At 40.0% G+C, this 18,369-nt stretch overlaps 1 protein-coding gene across 1 annotated transcript; it reads left to right on the forward strand.

The window, feature by feature from the left end:
- Positions 1-6,698: 6,698 nt before the first annotated feature.
- LOC139640333 (dipeptidyl peptidase 4-like) lies at positions 6,699-17,610 on the forward strand. The gene is made up of 27 exons (XM_071514526.1): positions 6,699-6,798; positions 7,668-7,741; positions 7,878-7,965; positions 8,577-8,672; positions 9,141-9,232; positions 9,471-9,545; positions 9,622-9,674; positions 10,014-10,086; positions 10,528-10,648; positions 11,300-11,454; positions 12,307-12,401; positions 12,501-12,630; positions 12,761-12,799; positions 12,877-12,975; positions 13,396-13,466; positions 13,820-13,873; positions 13,986-14,098; positions 14,192-14,239; positions 14,354-14,452; positions 14,562-14,631; positions 14,761-14,955; positions 15,247-15,301; positions 15,638-15,737; positions 15,853-15,911; positions 16,019-16,091; positions 16,637-16,710; positions 16,875-17,610. The coding sequence occupies exons 1-27, from the start codon at positions 6,753-6,755 to the stop codon at positions 16,965-16,967; spliced, it is 2,340 nt and encodes a 779-aa protein (XP_071370627.1). The 5' UTR covers positions 6,699-6,752; the 3' UTR covers positions 16,968-17,610.
- The last annotated feature ends 759 nt before the right edge of the window (positions 17,611-18,369 follow it).

Genomic DNA, 18,369 nt, shown 5'->3' on the forward strand with positions numbered 1-18,369 from the left:
GTTGTTGAAAGCTGTCGGAAGTGCATTTACTGATAGCGCAGATAGCCAATGTGGTGAGGACGAGGCGTGAAGACCCGCCCACCAGAAGCCTCAGTACCGTGCTGCCTTCAAGAGCTCCTCGTAAACTCGTACTTCCCTCTTCCGAAGTCGTACATACGTCTTATGAAATCATTGTCAAATCGAAAGTGATTTCGGTGGCACAGAGTTACTTTGTGCTGCAGTGGTAGAGGGAAGAGGAACATTGTTTTTTAAATGAATTTATCAAAAACCAAAAACGCATTGCAACTAAAAGTTAAACAAATATTGAAAATTGGAATATACGGTACTAATCCTATACATAAAACGACAATCAATGACTATCACAGCTGTTGACAAATCTTCCACGCTCTCCATCCCCTGAAAGTCACATTTTAGCAGTTCCATAGATGTCTATTTCCCATTAAGTTAGAGCCTCCACTTTCCCACTATTACATCTCATGATGGAATTGTTTCACAGTCGTTCTTATCACTTTGTGGGGTTGTTTATGGGCGTGCAACACGTATTTGCGATATTTCCGACCGTACCTGAAGGTAGCATCGGCAACAGAACATACTGTACAGATAAGATAGTGTAACTTTATTTTGGAGACGGATTACTTGCACAGGCCTGAAGAAACAGATACAAAGTGATGGCGGTTTGTTGCCATGTCTACGAATTGATAGAAGATAGGTCTACTCATTAAATCAGAGATGGCAGGAAACTGAGATATTGCAACATTAATGTTATTGCAACATTCATGTTTTGCATGGGGGATCTAAAAAAAAGGTTTCTAAAGCTTTTTTCACCTTAGGAGAGATTTCGCCTTCCCTGCACGTCTCCCAGTCACCACTAGATGACGCTTTTGAGACCATTTACAAAGCTAAATGCTGGTAACTGTTTCCTGGTAAAAACTGGTGATGTATCTAGGCTATATGCGAGATGGGCAATGTACATGACACTATTTATATACGAGACTACTGTGCATATAATGCTTTTGAAAACCTTAAATGTCAATATGTCATCAAAGAAATATAGGTCCCATGTCAAATATAACTATGTCTAAAATTCAGACATTTTTGTTTGTTTTCTACTGTGACTGACATCTGGCACTGTCCACTATATTCAGAAAATGTTTCCAAAATGTTTTCACGCTGAGGCAGGTCATCGGTGTAAATACTTTATTGTCAGTAAAGCAATAAATACAAGCGAACAAAGTTGGGATCAGACAGGGCAGAGCTCAGATAAGCGGCAGGTACAGACAGGAACATAACATAACATAACGTGGGACAGCTAGGCACAAACACACTGGACAATGTGGCAAAGACTAAGGGGAAAGTGACTGGTAAATATATTACTCTGACTAATTAGTGAATGAAGGACAGCTGGTGCAGGAAGGAGGCTGGGTTGATTGAAGATCTGATACAGGTGTCTAACAGCAGGGCCTAGAAACACAACACATAGACAAGACACACAGACAACAAAGGGCACAGAGAGGAGTAGGGGGTGAGGATGAAGAGGAAGTAAGGAGGCAGGTCAGGAGGTGAGGTAGGCAATGACACAGGCAATGACAGAGTAACAAAGTATATTTACTTAAGTACTGTACTTTAATACAATTTTGAGGTGCCTGTACTTTAGACTGGCTCTACATGACTGATTTTGCAGTCTGCTTTTGCAGCCTGTATGGCCAGAGGTGCATGAATCTTGATCTGTTTTTAAAGTGAGTATTTTAATTTCAGGCAACATTAGGCTACACATTTTTCAACTAAATTTCAATGGAAAAATCCTAGTTTCATCCCTTGTTATCTATGTGTTGTCTGCATGTACTGGCCCTGAAGAAAAGAAGCTGTGGACACAAAAGATGTGAATTCACAGATGTGATGAGCTCACAAACATGATGCACTTTCTAAGTTCAAACCAGCCAGCTGCATGAAGCAATCAGATCCAATATGAGTGGAGCAGGACACCAACGCCCCAAAATAAACCTCAGAGGTAATGGCCTGAAGAATGAACACTAGCAAAAATTGCAATGCATGAATGTTACATTGAATGGGCCTGTTACTGTTGATGCTGTTCATTTACTAGCAAATACTTAAAATCCTAAAGTTCTGTAGAATATTTCATGCAACAAATATAACTTTTAGCAGTGAAATGAAGTAGTGAATAAAGTTCTATTAGGGCATGTCTACTTCTACTTATGTAGATTGATTGATTGATTTTGATAAATTAAAATGCAATATCCCAACAGGAATATACATGCAGCTGTATAGTTACCAGGATAACACAGTGGCATCACTAACAAATAAACAAATGCAACAAAAACATTGTCCAGTACAGTGCTTCTCAGTCCTGGTGCTGGAGTACCACAACCCTGCTGGTTTTCTATTTTACCTGGTAGTTAATTACATTCACCTGGTGTAATCAGGACTGAATGACTTGGGACACCAGGTGTATCAACTACCAGGTAAAATAGAAAACCAGCAGGGCTGTGGTACTCCAGCACCAGGATTGAGAAGCACTGGTCTAGTATACATAGTATAGTATATATTGTATAGTCTCTGTTGTGATCCTTAGAGCGCAGACGGGCAGAAAAGGCAGAGCAAGCTCACTGATACACTCAGCATTACAAATGAAACATATACACATTTGTGAGACTGGGGTGGTAATTCAGCAAAACGTCTGTGATGGGAGGCCCGCACTCACACACTCAACCCTGCAACATTTAGATAAGGAGGCTGGTGAATGGTGCTGCCTGTCTGATAAGTGCTAAATAATAGTAGCAGCACTAACAGTAGTGGTAGTAGTATTAATGGTAGAAGTAGCATTAATAGTAGTAGTAGTTATAGTAGTAGTAACATAAATAATAGTAGTAGTCATATTAATAGTATTTTTTTTATATACTGAACAAATATACACACAAAATAAACAACACTTTTGTTTTTGCTCCCATTTTTCATGAGTTGAAATAAAAGATCTAAGACTTTTTCTATGCACACAAAAGGCTTATTTGTCTCAAATTTTGTTCACAAATTTGTTTAAATCCGTGTTAGTGAGCACTTCTCCTTTGCCAAGATAATCCATCCACCTGACAGGTGTGGCATATCAAGATGCTGATTAAACAGCATGATTATTACACAGTTGTGCCTTGGGCTGGTCACAATAAAAGGCCACTCTAAAATGTGCATTTTTATCTTGAAAAAAGACATTTATTAGGCACTGAACTTTGGATCTCACATGACTAGGGCTACAGATATGCATTTTTTGAAAACCAGTCAGTATCTGGTGTGAGCACCATTTGCCTCATGCAATGCGACACACCTCCTTCACATAGAGTTGATCAGGTTGTTGATTGTGGCCTGAGGAATGTTGGTCCACTCATCTTCAATGGCTGTGTGAAGTTGCTGGATATCGGCAGTAATTGGAACACGCTGTCGTACACGGCGATCCAGAGCGTCCCAAACATGCTCAATGGGTGACATGTCTGGTGAGTATGCAGGCCATGCAAGAACTGGGATGTTTTCAGCTTCCAGGAATTGTGTACAGATCCTTACAACATGGGGCCGTGCATTATCATGCTGCAACATGAGCTCTGGTGGACATTCCTGCAGTCAAAACTTGCGACATCTGTGGCATTGTGTGATAAAATGCACATTTTAGAGTGGCCTTTTATTGTGACCAGTCCAAGGCACACCTGCAATAATCATGCTGTTTAATCAGCATCTTGATATGCCACACCTGTCAGGCGGATGGATTATCTTGGCAGGAGAAGTGCTCACTAACACGGATTTAAACACATTTGTGAACAAAATTTGAGAGAAATAAGCCTTTTGTGTGCATAGAAAAAGTCTTAGATCTTTTATTTCAACTCATGAAAAATGCGTTTATATTTTTGTTCAGTATAGTAATAGCGGTAGTAGCAGGTAGGTAGTAGCATTAACAGTAGTAGTAGCAGTAGTAATAGCATTAATTGTAGAACTACTACTAGTAGTAGCAGTGGTAGTAGTAGTTGTAGCAGCAGTAGTAGTAGTAGTAGCAGTAGCAGTAGTAGTAGCAGTAGTATTAGCAGTAGTAGCAGTAGCAGTGGTAGTAGCAGTAGTAGTAGTAGCAGTAGTAGTAGTAGCAGCAGTAGTAGCAGCAGTAGCAGTAGTAGTAGTAGCAGTAGCAGTAGTAGCAGTAGTAGCAGCAGTAGTAGCAGCAGTAGCAGTAGTAGCAGTAGTAGCAGTAGCAGTAGTAGTAGTAGCAGTAGTAGTAGTAGCAGTAGTAGTAGTAGTGGGGGTATCTTTGTCCAGAGGTAGACCGAGTGGTGCTGCTACATTAAACAGACACAGACAGTGAGGCCTGTCACTGCTGCTTATGGAGGCTCCACTGACCCATTTCAAACACCAGTGATTCCCTCACAGTTTTCTCAAACAACGGCCTTAACTGCCAAACTTCACAGCTATTCAACTTGGAGCCAAGAATGCCATTATAGTAATCTCACTTACATCATATCTGTTGGAATCAAAACCCTGCCTCTCTGTTTAGCAATGTGAATAAACACTGGGTGCTTCCCTTGGAGAAAGGTTAGAAGGTGGAGTTTCAAGTGGTTACAAATGCAAATGTCAAATATGCCTTGCTGCATACAGTACCATCTGATGATGTGCTGTAGTGATGATAGCTTAATGCCTGTACAATTAATGTAATTTCTACTAAGGTTGTGTAGCATTTTAATCAATGTGGGTCTTTGTCAGGAAATATTGGGTAGAAATGTTGCACAAACCCTAATTGGAACAAGATTTCCATTTATTCAATATTGTCCTTAGTTTTTACCCTGCACCTGAGATTGAGTTATTTTGGTTTGTCCATACAGTATTTTCACATAAGCATGACATGCTATCATTATGCTTTTGAGTGATCAGTAGTATTAATATTGATTCTAAACGTTAGATAGGCAGTCATTGCACAACAGGCTTAGCAAACATCTTGACACACTGATATACCCGTAAAAGCAAAATGAGTTTGATTATTTCCATATGAGAAATAACACTTACAGTGATAAACCATTTTATACACAATATTTAATGATCATTCAGTACCTGAGAAGTAGCCACTCACACTCTCTCATGCATATATATTCATTCATGCTTTCTTTCTCCTTTAACCCCCCCCTCACACTCACACTCACACACACACGCACACACACGCACACCAACACTGTATCTGTCCAATAAGGCAAAATGCACTCAAAGTGACACCTATAAACGATTTTAGTCAAGCTTAGTGTAGGCAAATGGAGGCATCCATGAAGTAACGCTCTTCAAACAAGCCGTGCTACATTAGGGAAGAAAACCACTGTCTATTTGTTTGCAGAGGATGTCCGGTCTAAGGGGAACAAGTGCAGAATATGATGTCTATTCCCCATAAAGGCAGAGCCTCATATTTGTTAAGCTTTTAACAGGCTTTTAGCATTTACTTCAACTGATCTGCACTTACACTATGTACCCAGAGGGAATCTTCCACAGGCTGCAGCAACACGGACTGAAATAGACTTTTATCTTAATCTGGTCAATCTCTACAAGAGCTAACTGGATAGATTAAAAACTATTTTAAACTATTTTTGCTTCATGGGCTTCCTGGAATTTGTGAATTGCCTGACTGTTGAAACAAATCTCAACAGAATTCTATTTGAACTGGTTTCAGTGGAGACTTTTATCTATTGTCATGTTACAGGCCTTTCCACCCCACCAAGGACCGCTTTCCTCTGGTTAAAAAAAAAAAGGAAGAGGTTTGCCAGTGTTGGAGGTTGGAGTTCCACCCTGCTGAAGTGTCCTTGAGCAAGACAGTGAATCCCTCCCAGCTCCAGGAGCATTGTTCTCTATCTGACCCTGACCTTTGACCTCCCTGCAGGGCCAGAAGAGAGACGCAAAAGAGAATTTCCCAACAGATATCAATAAAGTATCACATTCTTCTTATTAACACATGGATTCAGTTTTAGAGTGGATTTTCCCCTTTAAAAATTCCTCCGCCCTTGCGTCCCTGGTAACTCTGTTATCCAGATAACAGAGTTCTCACGCTGCCTACAGACTGAATGATCAAGGCTATTAATGGGTCTGTAAATAAAATGTATGCAGTGTATGACATTTATGACAGCCAGTCTGTTAGCCTTTGTTCGGTGAAGTGCTGTGGAATCAGCCATGCAACACGTCTGTAGAGTTATCTGAGCAGACGAGTGGCCGCGCCTGAAGGAAAATCAGGACCACAAGACACATTCTTCCAAACTGTGATTGTTAATCTTCTGGCATCATAATCTAATCCATTTACTGACTGCAAAGACTGCAAGTCACTTGTAAAAAAAAAAGTGACTTGCAGTCAGAGGACAGCATGTTTATATGTTTGCTGACAGAAATTAGAGAGAATAGCTTGAGGATATCTGTATTTCTCAGTGCAGAGTTGTAATATAATTAATACCACAGTTTATTGAGCAAGATACATAGTATTTATATGTAAATTATCAAGGCTTCTTCCAGGACCTGCTATATTCTGCGTTGGAGGTTTACTCTGAAGTAAACGCAGACAGACCAAACTAATTTGGAAGGGCCAGCTTGATGTACAATACACAAACACTACTGGCTGTGAAAACCAGTCAAGCAAGGTCATGAAACTCATCTCATGTGTCTGGCCTGTTGGATGGCATTTTTTCATTTCATACTGTAACTGGTAACATGTCACTACACTGAATCTAGGCCTACCAAACATCATGGACGCTTTCTCTTTTCATGAACTACACGATGAGGTGAATCCAGGTAAAAGCCATTATTCCTTATTGATTTCCCTTATTAAATCTATACCGATCACAAAGAAGAGTAGAAAAAGAGAGGTAGAGAAGGATTTTTAAGCTTTGAGACAAGTGAGATGTGGATTTGTGTAAAAGGAGCTGCAACTCAACATCAGGAAGAAGTCCCTAATATTTTGCAGTGTTTCAGAGATGTATCTTCTGTGTTTTGGATGATATTTTCTGTATAAATATAATTATAATAACTATATCTATAACTATATATTTTCTGGTGACCAATTTTCTGTCATTCATTTTGTCATTTATTTTGATAGCTCCACATTTACCTTGGCGGTATTTAGCAGAACGTGGAGTGCCAGTATTTCAGGCTATATAATAGAGAGAGAACGGCAGAGTGAGTTACTGCATAACCTGGTTTCACTTTAGGCTTGGCACACTGTACAGCCAGCAGTTATGTCCGTGCTAAGATAACCACTTCACACTCACTGCGCATCCTTGTATACCTGCAGCCATTCTGAATAATAAGACATTTTCCTTTATATTTAATATAGTTGGTCAGTACCTCTGACACTCTGCCCAAACCAATTTCTAGTCCATCTAAATAAAAGTGAACTTGGCCGCTATTCTCAAGATGGCAGCGATTTACTGCATGAACGAATGAATGAATGACTTATAAATGTTTTGCATAGTTGAGAGCTGGGGGGAAAAGCCAGGCAAGCAGCTGCATACTTCCTCAAAACGTAGGAACTCCACAACTTGATCAAAGCTGACGAACTTTACTCCGGTGGACATTTATTGTCCCACCTTTGAAACTGAAGTTGGGATAATATTTAACAGAAAAGCGAGTGTCGGATAACTTTATTTTTCCTCCGCTTGCAGACGAGTTGGGTGACTGTCCATGGCGTTGTGAGTTGGACGGACAGGCTACTCGTCACCTACGCGCAGAAACAATGGTTCGTGGTGGTTTGATAATACTCACATACCGATATTATGCTGTTGTGCTTCAACATGGGGCTTCCAACAGGGGCTTCCTTGTACCATGCGCAATTTTCTGACTTTTCTGACTTTTGGCCGTTTAACTTTTAACAGGTTCCCATTGCCAAGGTGCTCCTTGGAGTCTTTGGGGTAGCAGTCGTCGTCATTTTGATAGCGGTGCCCACGGCTATATTTTTGAATGGTGAGTCTTTGTGATTTAATGATTCGCATCTTGCTATATGAGGGAAATGCATTTTTGTTCATCTATGGTCCGCTGCACCATAAAACACACCCGACACAAAGTAAATTACGCACGCGTCATTACGCATGGTCCATTTGGACAGTTGGGGGTGAAATATCACCGTTTCAACATGCTGATAGGAAATGTGAAGCAATCCAACAGTACATTTCCATCCAAGTATTAGGAACAGAGCGGAACAAACGTCTAGATGGGGAAAATATATATCTATTTTTAATTTCTTTCCATTTAGACCCAGACAGAGCGTGCTTTACTCCGCACAGTGGAAATGGAAAATCAGTGTCTCTGCGACACATGCATGGGTTTAAATAGCTTCATATCCAGTCGCTGTTCACCGTGTCAATTCCCATAATTACCCGATAAATGCACCGTCCACACATGCATGAAGCAAAAAGTATTCCTTTTGTCCTTATCAGTTACAGCCTTTACAACACATGTCCACTCACCTTCTTTTATGATGATGATCATGATGTGTGTGCATGATATCATATCTACCAACCATCACCTTCACTTCACTGATGCTGCCAAGTTCTGACTTTGGCTTTGTGTTTTAGAGGATGAGGGCGGCAAAGCCCAGAGATCTTTCACCCTGGATGATGTGTTCAACAATTCACTGAAACCCAAGTCCTACAACATGAGATGGATCTCAGGTGGGACACACCTACACACCCATTATTATCAGAATTTAACCTGCAAAAGGCAGCCATGGCAGGGTGGGGTGGGAGGATACTGAATACTGTGAGAGGTCACGGTGTGTGTGTGTGTGTGTGTGTGTGTGTGTGTGTGCGCTTTATCTCCATTCATCTATTGCAGTATTGTTACTAATAGTGCTAGTGCTCTAGTTACCAATTCTCTTCAATTCTTATAAATACTGTGTGTGTGTGTGTGTGTGTGTGTGTGTGTGTGTGTCTGTGTGTGTGTGTGTGTGTGTGTGTGTGTGTGTGTGTGAAGTTACATGAAATGGTGTTCAAATCAAATATGTTACTTAATGTCTTATTCAACCTTTAGAAATTTGCATGTTTGTTCTCCCTGGTTGAGTTAGTCTAGGAGAATGATTCTATTATATTCTATTCTATTCTATTCTATTCTAATCAGTGTCTTCTCATCCTCCCCTATAGATCATGAGTATCTGCATAAGACACAAGGCTCAGTCTTCCTTCACAACGTGAAAACAGGAAACTCCTCAGAATTCTTAAGCAGCATGACATTTGTAAGTCATCCTACTTAAGTCATCCTACTTGTGTGTGTGTGTGTGTGTGTGCGCGCGCACGTGTGTGTGTGTGTGTGTGTGTGTGTGTGTGTGTGTTTCTTTGTACAAGTAAGATGAACCACATGACATTGGTATGAAAACTACATTCACACCAAATATAAACAAGTGCAGTGTTGTTAGCGAGGCGGCTGGGGAGGCAGCAGACCCTTCACATCAGTTGTCTGCTTTCCCAACACAGGAAAGAGTCAACGCCTATGATTACCAGCTGTCTGCGGACCAGAAATATGTTGCTTTCATGAGCAACTACTCCAAGGTATGCCAGACTTTTATTCACTGATGAAATCTGTTCCTCATCATCCCTTATGTTTTGTTTTTTCTTGTCCCATCAGCTGTGGAGGCATTCGTTCACAGCTTCATATTCGCTTTATGACCTGGAAAAACTGTACGTATCCAAACTATACAGTTTATGCACAATATTAATTTTCATTCCTTTATTTTCACCTAAGATCCATACAAAAAAACAAATGGTGCTGTATAACATAAAGGGTAGAGCATGGCAGTAACACTGCCAGGGTTAAGGATTCCCCCTGGGTCACCTATGATAAAAATGTTTGCACCAAATGGCCTATGCTATGCCTGCAAAACTACTTAAAATATAATAAAACAATAGTAAGGCAGTTGACTTTAGTAGAGCCTGGTGGAAAAGCTATCTTCTACAGCTGTAAAAATAAAGTGCATCCCAACAATCTGAATAATACCTTTCTTTTTCACTTCATTACAGGGATTTTCTTTCACCATCTGACATTCAACATGAAACCCAATACTTTGCATGGGCTCCTGAGGGGAACAAGCTGGTGAGCTCAGACAGATGCAAAAGCTTGGTGATACGTACATACTAACTCTTAGTGACAGTTCTGCTTTTAAGTGGATGATAGATGAGGCTGTCAAACAACACCTTTCCCAAACACTTGTATAAGTTGGACCGGGGAAAAATGGGGGATAACAAACAGTGTGGATTGTTGAGGGTGCAGAGCTGGAATGTCAAAAGGCCCAGTTTTCTTCACACTTCAAAGGTCACACGTCAAAGATGTAATAGAGTAAAAAATGTAAAGGAGTTGAAGTTATACCATGCATGTTCTGCTGTAGTACACAGTGTAATGTAGTGGAGATGGTGTTTGTGAATACCATTGCATAACATCATCTTGGGTTCATTCCAATCTTTAGGTTATTTCACTCATTGTCAACACAGTGAGGACTCTCTAAACTGAACCTGAATCTTTAAACCATCTTTATAGGCATATGTTTGGGGAAATAATGTGTATGTGAAGACCAGCCCTACTTCCCCACCACAGCAAATCACTTTCAATGGAAAAGAGAACCAAATTTTCAATGGCATCCCAGACTGGGTGTATGAGGGTAAGTGACACATTTTGTGCAGAATTCCTGTGAAACTATAAATCAACTCAGTTACTATGAATTGACCACAAGCATTTATGGAGAAACACACATTTACACATTTAGAAAGCATGAATTTACAAAATAAGAAACAGTAATGTCAATAGACAAATCTAGTACATGAGTGACTAAGACTGGGCCAATTAAGAATTATTTTAAACTGTTTAGGAACCAAACACCTGTAGATTAAAATAACACAATCATTGCTGTCTTGTATCTCCAAAATGTCAACTTTTCAGGAAAAAAACAGCCTTGTTTTTAGCTTGGTGACAATTAATTTGTAGGTTTATCCAGTGGGTTTTGAAAGGGTTATGTAAGCTCAAGAGAATACACATAGAATACACACTCCGCAGATAGAGGAACCACGAAATCCTTCAGTTGAAGTGAAACCATGAAAATCAACCACATTGGAGGAAGGATTCATTCACACAGTAGCGATATGCTGTGTGGAAGCTTATACACCCAGCTGCCATCAGTACATGCATTTTTTAGCATGGGTGATCCAGTGGGAATTGAACCCCTAACCCTCGACCCTGTTAGTGCCACGATCTCCCCATGAGTGTGAAGTCCTGAATCCTAATGCAGCTGCCCTGTCCCCCCTCCTGCTTTCAGAGGAGATGTTCTCGTCCACCCAGGGCCTGTGGTGGTCGCCTGGAGGGAAGTACCTGGCTTATGCTGAGTTCAACGACACGGAGGTCCACACTATAGAGTACTCCTGGTACGGCAAGGACCAGTACCCACGCACTGTTGTCATTCCATATCCGAAGGTGGGACTTCCGTTCAGATGCGGTATAGGTGCAGTATGCAGTGCACACAGCACGTTAAAGGCATACTGAGCAGGATTTTCCCCCTTGAAATAGCATAAACTCACAAAATTATTCTACTCAATCATTACTTAAGGGCCATTAGTAGTCTGACAGTCTGTGTTTGCAGAGAGTCTTCTGCCTGGATTTTCTTATTTCTGAATGTTCGGGACGTTTCTGGGCGTCAACCTTTTGGCAGCAGGTGTGTCCGCCTGCAACCAAAACCACTAACCAGGGCTGAATCGTTTTATATCTAAAAGCCATGCTGGCTGTGGTAGCGGTCCTGAACTCTAATACAGAGCAACTGGAGTTCTGGTCAGAGCAAGTGTGTGTCATGAGTTGGCAGCTAGCTTTCGTTGTTAGCGTAGCTTCGTTGTAGTAGAAAAGCTGATAGCTAAGCTAACCAGCACCTACCTGTCCAACAGAAAACAGGCTGACTCCGCCTCGCTCTTCATCCCCATCCTCTCCTTCAATACTCCCCAACGGGTGAAAGCCAACCCCAGATTCACTCTCGTCTTGGAACGAGTCTTGTCTGCTTGGTGTTTCGCCTCGCTGTAATTTTTTAGTGTATTAAACTGCTCTGGCAACCGTGTTCAGGGGCGTGCTTGAGCTAGGGAAAGTTGGGTTTACAAGCCACAACCGGCAAAATCCTACTCAGTATGCCTTTAAGTAGCTTGTACTGGGATCATTATAGTGCTGTATGTGAATGACCTGTGGACTTTGGGTTGAGGTCTGGATTATGTCACAATTTATTGAGATCTTTTTGCGTAATCGAGCATTTTGTTTGGGCGTATGTCGTGTTGTTCTGTTGTGCAGCCAGGAACTCCCAACCCTGTGGTGAAATTGTTCGTGTTGGACGCCAACTCAACAAAGATCACTCAAGTCGTGGCTCCACCCTCATTCAGCTCTGGGTAATGAAAGTTCTCCCAGCATGCTGTAAAAATTTGTGGCAGACATAAATTATGTCTGCCACAAATTACCACAATTTCATATCTATTTATTTCCCTCAGTGAGCACTACTTGGCCACAGTTACCTGGGTGACAGATGAGCGTGTGGCTGTCCAATGGCTGAAGAGATTGCAAAACCACCTCATCCTTCAGATCTACAACTTTGATGGAAACAACTGGAATGCTGGCGAGGTACAATATATCATCATGTATAATCTATCTATCTATCTATCTATCTATCTATCTATCTATCTATCTATCTATCTATCTATTTATCGTCTAGTGCAGTTTCAAACACCAATTAACATCTGTTTCTTTCCAGCTTCTGGAGCGAAAAAGTTCCACTGGTTGGATTGGACGGGTAAGCCCAGTATACTGTAAAGTACAAGCTGATTATACTAAAGATACACACTATACTAATATACATGTGCTTGCTAGTTTTCACCACCAGAACCAGTTTTTGCTGCAGACAAGAGCAGTTATTACCTGGTGATGAGCGACACCAATAGGTACAAGCACATCCATCATGTGGTTGGGGTACGTATCTCTAAAGCTCCTGCACATTTCATCTTACACACCTCACTTTAATTTAGTTTTATTTACTCTTTATTTAACCAAGTAGTTCCACTGAGATGAAGAACTTCAAGAGACACCTGGCCAAGAGAGCAGCATCAAGACAAACATAATAATTGCATGGAAACAGTATACAGCAATGTAACAAAGCAAAATACAATAAAATATAGAAGGGATAGCAAAGTAGTAATTAATAATCTATATAAGCGTTCTGCTTTAGGCTGTAATCCAGTATCAAACCAGCAGGTTCAGGAGCCAAACCTGTTTAAATCTTGTAACTAAAAGCAATGACACCTTACTGACTCCTTATATTGACTCTACCACAAGATCCTTCATTAACAGTTTATTGTGCTTTAACGTTTTTACGACTTTTATGACTTGCAGGGCAAAGCTACGCCGATCACCTCCGGACAATGGGAAGTCATTAACATCCTGAAAGTCACAGCAGACAGTGTGTAAGTTGGATTCATCGCCCACATGCACAGTGAACTTAATAATAATTAATAATTGGTTGTAATAATTTTTAATTCATTCATATAAATTAATAAATATGCCTTACATTAAATGCATACACACCTAGGCCTGACTGGCATACCATTTCTTTCGTTTCCTCCATTCTTACATTTAAACACATCCACATAGAGAAATGCACAGGCACGCACACACACACACACACACACACACACACACACACACACACACACACGCATACTTCAGTGATGTCTCATGACCTGAATTCCACCCTTGCTACAGTAAGAGGTTTCCTTCACCTCTCATTCATACCGCTGTCAAACACATTATTCCACAGATATTATTCAAGTAACCAAGATGGCGGCAGGCCAGGAGGAAGGAATGTTTACAAGTAAGGGCTTTATATTTATATTTCATTTCAAGGCATCATTTTGCTTAAGAGTACCTTCAGATTTACAGGGCCTGTGTGTGTGTGTGTGTGTGTGTGTGTGTGTGTGTGTCAGGTCGACCACCCAAGGAAACAAATGTCTAACTTGTGGATTGCGTGGGGAAAACTGTCAGTACAACTCGGCCTACTTCAGCCACAGCGCCTCTTTCTACCGCATGGACTGCTATGGTCAGTTATCAAATGTCTCCTTTTCTTTCTTTTTCTTTCTTGCTTTTCTTTCCTTCCTTCTATACACTGATTAATATTGTTTTGTATTTAAAGGTCCTGGTATTCCTCACTATTCTCTCAGGGATAATAGGGAAGAGACAGGTAAGACACTAAAATGAACTAAACTGAACAAATCTATTTGAATCTAAAGATATACTGTGTTAGGAAAACACAGTCGTTTATATTGACAAGCGTTCTCAATTTTCACATTTTTAGAGGTAAAAGTTCTGGAGGATAATAGTGTGTTTACCAGCTTGATATCTGAGGTCCAAATGCCCAGCATGCGTCGTGCCACCATCAAAATAGGAGAATTCAGTAAGCAAAATCAACAATTGAATAATTTAAATAACATAAATGATGAGTAATTTAACCATAGAGCACAATTTATTGATATCTTTGTTTGGATATTCATATTTTTTGACAGCTCTTTGGTACCAGATGACTTTGCCTCCAGGCTTTGATGAATCCAAGAAGTACCCCTTACTAATAGACGTGTAAGATTTCTACTTAAAAATGCATTCAAGATATGCTCAGATCATTCCTCATCCAAAAAAAAAAAAAAAAAAAAATGATGCTACTTTTCAAAAGACGCCTCATAAACAGATATTTTTTCCACTTTCCAGTTACGCTGGGCCCTGCAGTCAGAAAGCAGACTTCCGCTACAGCGTGAACTGGGCCACCTACCTGGCCAGCACCGAGAAAGTCATCGTCGCCAGCTTTGACGGGAGAGGAAGCGGTTACCAAGGCGATGATATAATGCACGAAATCTACACACGTCTGGGAACCTATGAGGTGGAAGATCAGATAACGGCAGCCAAGTAAGGGGGGAAAAGGAGAAGCAGTTTAGACAAGTCAATGCATCTCCCACTCATGTTGTTTGGCTCAACAGGACTTACTCACTCACTCACTCACTTCTCTAATGTAGAGCTTGGTTTAAAGATAGGACACATCATGATCTTTAAACGCTGATGACTTGTTTATCTGATGGCAGAGAGGCTTAGTCACTGAGGAACAGTAAAGATTATAAGGCTATTGTAGGTCCAGTTTAGGTCTTTGTTATCTCCTGCCCTCATCTAAAATAACAGTGTCATTTCTTTTTTGCTTTTCAGGGAATTCACCAAAATGGGCTTCATTGATAAGGACAGAATTGCGATCTGGGGCTGGGTAGGTTTCCCAAAAGAGTTGACCAGTGGAAGTAATGAGGCCTTGTGGCAAAAAATGCCCTTAAAAGTTCATAAAATGCCCCTGAAATTAAAAATGAGTTGATGCAGTGTATTAAAATAAGCATTATGATTTGAAATAAAGCAGATCTTAGAGGTACAGATTGAGTGTTTATTTGCCAATATGCAACGCAAATGTATTATTTCATAGTTCAATAAAATTGCCCCAGAAAAGGAGCAAGATGTCTCTAAAAATCAGATCAAGGGGCAAGAAATGCCCTCTGAAAAAAGTGAATGTCTTACCCATGCATATGAACTAACAGGCTGTTTATTTTCACAGTCCTATGGTGGCTATGTAACATCCATGGCTTTGGGAGCTGGAAGTGGAGTTTTCAAATGCGGAATGGCAGTCGCTCCAGTCTCTAAATGGGATTATTATGGTATGTTTTCTCTGTTTTACCAGCATTTTCAGTGCTAACAACAGAATCCAGAACCACTTTATAATGAGATACAGGATTTATGTGTCCCTTTTTGTTTCACCGACCTGTATTCCAGACTCCATCTACACAGAGCGTTACATGAAGCAACCGTCAGAAAACCAACTCGGCTACAGTGTAAGTGTGACACACAGGCCAGTCATTCAGCTGCTCTCTGCCAGTGTTTAGTCACTGTCTGTTGTAATAATTTGCACAAATAACACAATTTGATTCATATTATGCAGAACTCAACAGTAACTGAGAGGGCTAAGAATTTCCATTCAGTGCAATACCTTCTGGTCCATGGAACAGCTGATGGTGAGTTATAAAGTATTTAGCACTAAAGCATTTTTACCTTTTTTGTGTATTTCTTTGGCACAATAATCCTCATTGGGATTATTATAAACCCCATTGGAATTATTATAAACATTTATACAATTTTCAGACAAAAACCCAAATTGCCCTCCAGCATACAGTATTGTGCATTGTTATTATGTTCTCAACAAGTACTGATTAAACCTATTTGCTTTTTGACTAATAGTCAAAAGTGATGTCTGCATGAATTTTTAAGATATTGATTTTTTTATATTCCAACCACTATGTGGTTGTATAACGTTTTTTTCAAGTGGACAAATTGTTTGTTTGTTTATTTATATCAACAGTTAAATTGATTATTAAGATTTTTGTGCAAAGTTTATGATTAGACACTTATTAGAAACTGTTAATCCAGTGCTTTGAGAGAGGGGAAGTGGAATATCTTATGTATACTGTTTCTCTCTCACTGACTTATTTAAACATCACATTATGGAAAGTGTCTCTATATCTTTTGTTTATCTAATTATTCGTTTGTTGTGTATTTCCAGACAATGTTCATTTCCAGCAGGCCGCCCAGATCTCCAAAGCCCTGGTTGATGAACATGTGGACTTTGAGGCGATGGTGAGCGTTTAGAGCATCAGATTTGAAATCAATGGAAAACTCGCTGCTTTCTGAGGGACTTGTGTGTCCATTCATAGTTGAATATTGCATGTGGACTGGAGTAAAGGTTAATTAGTAAGTTAGTAATAAACATGACTGAATATTTTATTGTATCTTTTTTCCAGTGGTATACGGACAAAGATCATGGCCTCGGCGGCTCAGCCTATCCACACGTCTACACCCACATGAGTCACTTCCTGCAGAGGTGCTTTGCATGAGCTGCACCAGATCATAAGGATTTGTGTCTGTGTTGCGTCATGTGAACAAGAAATCATTTCTGAGATTTAATTGTAAATGCAAAGCTTGATTATCAGTGTTGAAAATGTCAAGGAAAAGTCTTCTTGGTGTTTTTTTTTTTTTGGTGCGAAGTCACTGAAGTCATTGATGAGCTTCAGCTTGATGAGTACAAAGTGGTCCATATTCCAAGTCTTCAATCTGTGTCTAATTTATACATTTCTGAAAGTGATATTTCACTTTGGTAGAGCATTTACATTTTGTAGTGCATATACAAAGTCTAAAAATCACACTTGTAACACGTTTACAAACAATAAAAATTTGTCCCAGGTGATATTTTTTCACTTTGGTTCCTGGATTTAACTTTTCAACATTTCATTTTGCTTGAGCTGGGGAAAAATCCTGAACTTCTATGGAGATGTGCATGCTGAAAAGTGAAAATGTTCTACTAAAGTGAAACTTTGTGACTGAATACCCAACTCAGACATCAATATTTTTTTTATTGTACTGAATTATGCACAGAAACATATTGCACCACAGTAATTTATACATGTTAAACTAAATCTATTATATTATTGACATTTTGTTGTAATAATTATTTTCTAAAATAATACAGAATTAAATGATGAGAGCTTTTTTGTTTGAAATATCTCTGTCTTTTTTTTAATAATGTCTTTGTGGGACCATGGGACATAACATATATAAAGTCCTATGTCTATATATTTGAGGTATAGAACCTAATACTGCAAAAAATAACACAATGCAACTGTGATTTCTCAGTTCATAACCAAAGCAGTACAATGTTGGCTTGGTACTATAAGTCAGCGTCATATAGTAGCAGAATTGCATGAACATTAATTTTAGTAGAGCATCACTCTTTATTGAACGACGACCATTGTAAAACGGAGATGACTTCCGCTGTTGCAAAAGAGGCCGTCAATGTTTCCCATCTTTGAGATTTGATCGGAATAAATCCACAAATACTGACTCACCCTCCAGATGTTATGGCACAGATATCATGATGACACAGTAGCACATTAAAGCATTTTGTTTGACAGGATGAGCCTAACACCTGACACGCATGAATAGCATCTTTCCTGGATGATGCGGCCGGTGCGACGAGGCCCGTGTCTAATGGGTTGAGAGTAACAGGTGGACTTGGCAAAGGTAAAAAGGTAAAGGACAAATTGGGCCTCATCCTCCTCCTACTATATATAAAGATCCTGGAGCAGGACAGGACAGTTAGACACAGATACCAGGAACCAAGCAGAGGAACTAAAAGCTCAACTGCAGCATCAGTCTTTCTATCTGCTGGGAAACAAGACAAGGTGAGTTGTTTTTTGTCAAGACTTGCCTCAAACTCTACTCCTTTTATTCAGCTTGAAA

This window comes from Centroberyx affinis, unplaced genomic scaffold (assembly GCF_046629955.1).
Source record: "Centroberyx affinis isolate AG114_WGS23_722 - 3 ecotype Tasmania unplaced genomic scaffold, CSIRO-AGI_Caff_v1 ptg000287l_1, whole genome shotgun sequence".
Lineage (NCBI taxonomy): Eukaryota > Metazoa > Chordata > Actinopteri > Beryciformes > Berycidae > Centroberyx > Centroberyx affinis.